At 40.8% G+C, this 7,785-nt stretch overlaps 1 protein-coding gene across 1 annotated transcript; it reads left to right on the top strand.

Annotated features, from left to right (window-relative positions):
- LOC109845122 (prefoldin subunit 1) lies at positions 3,595–6,590 on the top strand. The gene is made up of 6 exons (XM_020414337.1): positions 3,595–3,764; positions 3,865–3,918; positions 4,555–4,660; positions 6,003–6,009; positions 6,098–6,182; positions 6,275–6,590. The coding sequence occupies exons 1-6, from the start codon at positions 3,741–3,743 to the stop codon at positions 6,386–6,388; spliced, it is 390 nt and encodes a 129-aa protein (XP_020269926.1). The 5' UTR covers positions 3,595–3,740; the 3' UTR covers positions 6,389–6,590.

Below are 7,785 nucleotides of genomic sequence, written 5' to 3'. Positions count from 1 at the left end.
GGCCGAGCCACTTTGAAGTGGTTGGCGTTTTCCGCTCTTCTGGTTTGGTCTTCGGCGCCCAGATTAGGTAGGACTTTGGTGGTTCTTTGGCTATGTCCTCCTTCTTCATGTCTTGCACCTTTTGTACTAAGGCGCGCCCGCGTGTAGCACGTGTGTAACGCTTTTGGATGCGCTCCTCGAGAGTTGAACGGGTCCTTTTAACACGGACCCGTTCATTGGCTGATTGCTTGGAGGGGATGTCAGCATGTTGCCATTGAGGCGGTTGGATTACCTGATGCTTCCTAAACTCCAGATCCGCGTGATAACAGATTCCGTCAACCAGCTCCAAGGCCTTGGCAAGCTAACGTGCGAGGCGTTAGTGTTGCCTTTGACGAGCCCTCTTTGTCAGAATTGGCACACCTTTGTTAAACAACTCATGGACTGAATATGAGTCGTTGTGATCTAGAATCTCGGCTTCATTGGATGCCGGAGGAGCATTACAAGGGGATGCCTCAGTAATAATTGGGCGAGAGTTACCCTGAGATTTCTTTGCTGCTGATATCTTCCTGTACTCATGGGACGAGGAAGATCTTGATGAGAATGAGGAGAGATATTCCTCAAACTTGGCTTGGTCGAACTCGTACTCGACCTCTACATCAACCGGGAACTTGATCCTTGGTTGCGACACGATAGCCTTGGCAGAAAAGCTGTTGGCTCCCACTATAGTCGCCAGTGTATTTGCATCGAAAATTAGTTTATTCATAAAACTCATTACAACTTTAATTGTTTACAACAAGTTCAAAAAAGTTAGTCTTTTTATAAGACTTTTCTTACACGAATAAAAAAATTAAAAATATAACTCTCTAGAAATACACGTAGAGGACGTTTGTCACCCGCTCCTTGCGTGTAATCTTTGCCTATGCCGGGGACACGTTAGTCCGTGGACCACCGCAGATCAGATCCGGTTGATAGAACGAAATTTAAATGCTCTTGCTTCACAAAGGAAACAGTCGTAGAAGTGATAATCTCAACCAAGTGAGATTACGACTCTTCTCGAGATCAAAACAAAGTCTGATCTCAAGGAATGATGAAACAGACCTCATATCCTTCGAATAGCTCTCTCTTTATACTGAAGTTCGCCAAGATCTGCTAGCCCTCCTCTGAAACTCACGATTCACTCTCCAATTTGACATCACCTCGTCTTAATTTTAGGTCCTCCATGTATAGGGGCCTTAGGCTTGTATTTATAGGCTTCGAATACAGTGTTTTAGGATAGAAATTGATGATTTGACCTTATCCTCAGTTAATAACCGCTTAACCACATTTAAAGATGATATCAAAGCAGTTGGGGAGGCTCTAGAACAAAAAATCCTGAGAAAACTATCGAAAACGCGTTTCGGGCGTTTCTGGGGGCGAGTTATCCTAAGCTGGCTCGGCACTGTGAAAGCCACCTAGCCTCAGCCGAGTCGTTTTGATGTGACTCGGCTGCCAGGGGCCTAAGCTGGCTCGGCACTGTGAAAGCCACCTAGCCTCAGCCGAGTCGTTTTGATGTGACTCGGCTGCTAGGGTCTTCTCCGGACTTTCCAGTTTGGTCTTGTTCCGTCGTTTTCTGCATTTCGTCGTTTCGTTGACTCATACACTTTATTGACTTGCTTCATACACTCGTTAGCTCTTTTACGGCACAGATAATCCTCTCTGACTCGGATAATAGCATTCATCAGATTCTCTCCATTTCGAAGTTCGAACTATGTGCGGGAACCTATAAGCAATTTTGGACGCCTACACGATCGATCGCAGCGGTCGACCGCTAGACCCTGTAGTGAATTTTGGTTTCTGTCGATTGGTTACGGTCGACCGCCGCGGTCGCCCGCCAAACCCTGTAATGGATTTTTGTTTCTGTCGTTTGTGGCAGTCGACCGTGGGACTTGGTCGCGGTCGACCGCGATTCATACTGGGCATTGGGCTTTGTTTCCTGTTTGTTTTGGGATTGTGTTTTTGGTATATATTGAAACACGATTTTTTAGGGTTTCTAATCAGGGATTAGAGAGTGTTCTGAGCACATTGAGAGAGAGAATTTGTGAGAAAGTTGAGAGATCTTTTGGTTGGGTTAGTTTGAGTGTTTGAGAGATTTGTAACCCTTTGTACTCTCCTTGATTTAGTGGAATCTTCCCATCCTCTCCCTGTGGACGTAGGCAAATTGCCGAAACACGTATATCTTTGTGTTTGTGATTGGTTTGTCGTATTTTGGATTGGATTGCAATTGTATTTGGTTTGGTAATCTTCTCTTGTGTCCCACGAACTCGTTCGGTGTGCGAGCACGCTTCCGCAAAGGCGCGCAACAATCTCATGGGAAAAAATGTGTATGCCAAAAGAAGCTAGTACCCTATGGTTGATCTAGGCAGAGGTATGGAATAAAATTGCAATGGTAAAAATCCTTTGGGCAATCCATATGAAACAAGATGTATTATGGATTAAATGGCTTCATGAATTCTACCTAAAAAGCTTATTCTATTTGGGAAGTGAAAGCTAGAGTAGTTGACTTATGGTTCTGGAAGAAAATTCTAAGCATCAGGGATTGGTTAATTGGTAAAAGTGGATCTGTTGATGCTGTGCTGGTGAACTTTGATAATTGGACTTGTGCTGGTAAGTTCTCTATGACTAAAGCTCTTCATTATCTACACTATAGAGATCTTCCTCCTGTCTTGTGGTATGGCATTGTTTGGAAAGGGCCGGATTGCTGTTCTTAGGCATTCCTTTATTATGTGGATTCCTATGTGGGGGAGATTATTGACTCAAAGTAGACTTATGCATCTTAATATAGTTCGTGAGAGCAAGTGTATCTTGTGTTATCATGGGCATGAGGACTTGGCTCACATGTTTTTCCAATGTCACTTCTCTGCTTTGGTGTGGAAGAAAATACTTTCTTGGCTTTGCATTGATAGGGATCCTTTACCATTTCCTGAGGAGATTGCTTGGTTTATAGCTCATGCTAAAGGTAGAGCTATCGAAAAGAAGAAGGTTGTATGTGATGCTTTTGCTGCTGCTTTGTATCAACTTTGAAGAGAAAGGAATGTTAGAGAAGATTTCACTCCTCAGTTAGCAGAGTCAATACTATTGTGAAGAGGATACAGATTGATGTTATTGCGAGAGTGTTAAAGAGTAACGTTTCGATCTCCACAAGTTCAGTTTTTTGGATTTCAAATTTATAAACTTTTTGAGGTTTTGGAAGAGATTTTGTTATTTTTTTGTTCTGAGAGTTTCTTTGCTTAGAGGTTGTATAGTGCAATTGGGTACGACCCAGTTTGAGCTTTGCTACAGGGACCAAAATATGAGACCAATAGAAGGGACAAGTGAGGTGTCCCCCTTATATTGGATAATGAGTTGGCCATCATTAATGATAGCCACCTCATTATCCAATAGAAAGGGGACACCTCACTTGTCCTCTCTATTGGTCCCATATTTTGGATCATTGGGGAATTTTTCAGGAAAAAAACTAGGCACGAGCGACCCCAAAACTCTGGAGGGCCCAAGACAAATTAACAAAAAAAAAAAAGAGTAAATGCTGGAATGACCATTTGCTGAATACGGATACACAGTGGGTGGACCCATTAACGGCCTCAGCTGAAGCCCACAAATATCGAGAACCGAAACGAGTTCCGGTCGAAAAGACCGAGGCCTCCCCTGTGCCCTCTTTGGATCTAGGGTTTGGGTTTCACAGCTTCGACAAGAAGGGGAGCCTAACGGGAAAAAAAGACCCAGAAATGGCGGATGAAGCAAATAGAGCGGTACAATGTTTGTTTTCTTTCTCTTTATAGATCATAATCTTAATCTCTCTCTCTCTTTCAAAAGGCGTTAATGATAATTTGGGAATTCTTGTTGAGTTAGGCTTTCATGGAACTTCAAGGGCGCATGATAGAGATTACCGGCAAATTGAAGCAGGTTCCTTTATTTCATTCCGATTCCGCTTTAATTTGGGAATTCTTGTTCGCCCCGATCTGATGTATAAATTACTTAGTAGCAGCCTGAGCTAAGATTTTGTTTTTTAGTTCTCTCTGAGGGAACATTAATCTTTTTCCGGTCACTTGGTGTGATTAATTATTCGCATTTTTGTCCGGTTGCTTGTAAAGTTTTAACTCCGTAGGGCTTGTGTCAGCAAATCCCTCGAAGTTGGCTGTGTGTTTGTGTTTATGCAAGCGAACCATGTGATAGATCCTATTTAATACTTTAAGGGGGTTTAACTTAAAAAAAAAAGAAACTATGTAGTACATACACGAGTTTACTATGAAAATTCCAACTGTTGGCATGTGATATCCCTATTTACTTGGTTACACACAACATCAATAACTAATGGTCTGAGTTCATATGAGAAAAAGAAAAAAAAAAATCATCTCTTTCTCTCAGAATTGCATGCAGATAATGATCAGATTTTCTTACTTTGGTGTTGTCACTAGTCATAGTCATAACCTAAGCCGCTTGTGCTTTTAAATATGATTACAGTGCTTATGATCCGTTCCTGTTCGTAAAGTTTATAATATAATTTGGCTGGGTATCTGTTTTTTCCTTTTCTCTTTTCAGGTGCAGAATCAGATGCGTGGTAAAGAGGGAGAAAAGAAACGGGCATACCTAACACTTGAGGAACTTCGGCAATTATCGGATAGTACGAATACATATAAATCAATAGGTATGGGGAAAGTGTTTTTCTTGTTCTGATATCTAGCCTCGATGTAGCTTTAAGCCACAATTTTTTTACTGCCTATTTTGGAAGCATGCCCCAGTTTTCAATACTGTTGAGGTGCAAGATCATGCAAAATCTTGCTATGACTACTTGCATGCAAAATCTAATTGCCATGAGTACTACCGTTAACCACATTTGCATTATCGAATTAAACTGTTAGTGAAGTATTTCCTGAACCTATGACCCTATGCACACAGATGGTGATCCTTGTGATAACCTAACATCACTATATCGGGCTTTGAAGTGTCCATGCTTCTTAGCTTGCCATACTCCTAGTGAACAAGAAACAGAATCAGACAGTCAATGTAATCTGATATACCTCTCCACGTTCATCACTCAAGAACAGTTGGATTCAAATGCGCTATTGCTGTTCTGATTTCGCGATCCTTTATGCATCAGTGTTCAGTAGATATCTCACTTGTAAACTTCCCCTAATTCTGAATTTTTTAAGGTTAGATTCTTCAATTAAGATTGCAAATACCAGGAGATATAATAAGAAAACCGCATTGTTCTATCTTGCCTTTCTTTTCCTTAATACCATTTTGGCATTCCAACCAAAAGTCCTTATGTGAGTCTTCAAGTGACAGTTTTCTGCCAATTAAATGCTTGAAATCAATTTATTTTACTGACACTCGTATCTCATTTTCTAGGTATTACTAACATGACTCTTCTAAAGTCTTTCTATCATGCTCTGCCACCTTAATGTTTAGATGTAGTTCAAGACATTCGACTAAAGTCCAAGAGGTTTTTTTTTCTCCTTTGCATTCTAAGACCCACTCTCCATGCCCAATGGCCATGCATTTTTGTCTACAACAATGAATTTTTTTCCATTGTGACAAGGCACTCAAGTTTATTCTTGCATTTAGTGGCTATACGTAAACTCAAGAAAGACCGACGAATATTATTCACTTTGGGTGATAAATATTTTAATACGTTGAGGCAAAACATGTAGAAACATAGGAGATGTATTGTGCAAGTGTCTCATGGGTGTTTTCTTTCTTTTCCTGTATTTTTTCCTTAATGATCTTCCATGTATACGTCCTATGTATGTGCACCTCTCTTTCCCCTATTCTACCACATATCCTTAATTCCTTTAAATTATGCTTTTGATGTTTGATTTAGAATACACGACATTTCACTGCTTTTTTCACTATGCTTATGTCGGATATATTAGAGTGCATGTTTTTAGTATACTTTCTGTATTGCGAGTGCCCATTTCTTGTGTGACTTTGGTTATTCTTTGGTCTGTGAAACTATACATATTGATGACATCCTTGTTATTTTGCAGGAAAAGCGTGAGTATTCTTGAACTGGTACCTAATCTTTCCGTGGAAACCATATCTTTTGTAGCATTCAATTTAAAAAAATAAAAAACAATTACAGGTTCATTTTGGAGCCAAAGTCCACGTTGGTGAATGAGCAGGAACAGAAATTTAAGGACAGTGAAGCTGCTATTGCTTCTTTGCAGGTCCTGCTCTCCCAGCTCAGTTTCGTCTGAAACTATGATTAGAAGGAATTCACATTGCAGTAACTATTGTTTTTTTTTTTCTGGGTATGTAGACTTCGAAGGAGTACCTAGAGAAACAGATGGGAGAGGTGGAAAATAACCTGAGGGAATTGCTGCAGCAGGATCCAGGCATTGCGCGCCAGATTATGTCGATGTCTGTGATGTAATTCTATTTCTTCTCTTGAAGGCAGTGGTCTGAGTTGTTGGTGTCAATTTTCTTTCACAAATCTCTAGTTGGCTGTAATGATTTGTTTTTGGGTTTGCATCGACACTCGTGGACTCTTTTATTTGGGGCAACTTCAAAATTGTTTTGATCCTTTTAACTCCTTTTTATAAATCAATCTGATCTGCACACAGAAAAGTTGGGTATGTATTCGATCTCGATTGAAGTCTTTTGAATGTGCATCGCCTGTTTTTATTTTCCCTAACGAAGCTTGCTTACTGATGTGTGCTTGTTTTCCTTTCAGTTTCCGGTCGAGACGAATGCTTAAGTAGTATAGCTCTAAACTTGTCTAAAACTCACACATGATTTGATCTATGTTTAGATTTAGATGTTCAAAGCGGTGTTGTATAAAATTGGCTTGCATCCAAACGGTAAGGTCAAGCTGGCTTCTGCAGAACTATATGCCGTGCGGTCCCACTCTTGATGGTTGGTAATAACAAATGAAGCCTATTGAAGTTGTTGCCTAACTGGTTGGAGTTTGAATCAAATTATCTTGCCGTTAGACACCAGAAGATCCTCCTCTACTGCTGCTGCTGCTGCTACTGCTACTACTAGCTACAGCTGCTGTAGCTTTGACCCCGATGATAAAAAAAAACCTACCGCCCTCCCTTCATTAGTCCCGACCCTGCCTCCTCCACCCCATTCCTCTTCTTCCTCTCCTCTCTTCAATCAGTCGGAGCAAAGTAAGGGGAAAGGGATGGACGCAGCAGCTGCAGTAGAATCGGAGGAGGAGTGGGCCCTGGCCAAGAATCAGGAGTCCCTTGAGAGGAGGTCCCGTAGCTTCCCGAAATCGCTGCTAGTTTGTATTAACTATAATTGATGATATTGTGGAGCTATTCAACGGCGTGCTTCTTAAAGTGAATAAAGCTTACCATGAACATGTTGCATTGTGTCGAACCTTATGTTACTTACGGGTATTAGCAGCTTCTTTCAGCTTATATTTATTTTAATTTTTTTTTTAAACATTAGCTTAGTTCCTAAAGTTGCACCAAATGACTCTGAAAATGCACTGCTACAGCTACCCTAATCTGAGGAGTGTTAGGGAATTGATCTACGAGAGGGGATTTTGGAAAGCTGAACAAGCAGGGGACTCCTTTGACTGAGAACAGTATCATCGAACAGGTATTGTTGTTTTTAACTGTTCTCGTTTAAACTGTTACCAGAGATTTTAATTTACATGCAACGGTAAACCTTTGCTTTTCAAAAGTGAAAAGCGAATCTTCTCTGTTTGATACATCTATAAGTATGTATGTACTCAAAATTCACCCCCCACCCAGAAAAACAAGAGTCTAAATGTTAATCATGCTCCAGATAGATTAATGTGGCAGCATAGAGCATAGG

The sequence above is a fragment of the Asparagus officinalis genome, chromosome 1 (genome assembly GCF_001876935.1).
Source record: "Asparagus officinalis chromosome 1, Aspof.V1, whole genome shotgun sequence".
Taxonomy (NCBI): Eukaryota; Viridiplantae; Streptophyta; class Magnoliopsida; order Asparagales; family Asparagaceae; genus Asparagus; species Asparagus officinalis.
Note: the sequence above shows the minus strand (reverse complement) of the source record. Positions and strands in the feature narration are given on the sequence as shown.

Bases quoted from the DNA above. Each gene is read 5' to 3' on its own strand.
- LOC109845122 (XM_020414337.1), top strand. From the start codon at position 3,741: ATGGCGGATGAAGCAAATAGAGCG. The intron at 3,765-3,864 runs GTACAATGTTTG...TTGTTGAGTTAG, and splicing joins CGGATGAAGCAAATAGAGCG to GCTTTCATGGAACTTCAAGG. The intron at 6,183-6,274 runs GTCCTGCTCTCC...CTGGGTATGTAG, and splicing joins CTGCTATTGCTTCTTTGCAG to ACTTCGAAGGAGTACCTAGA.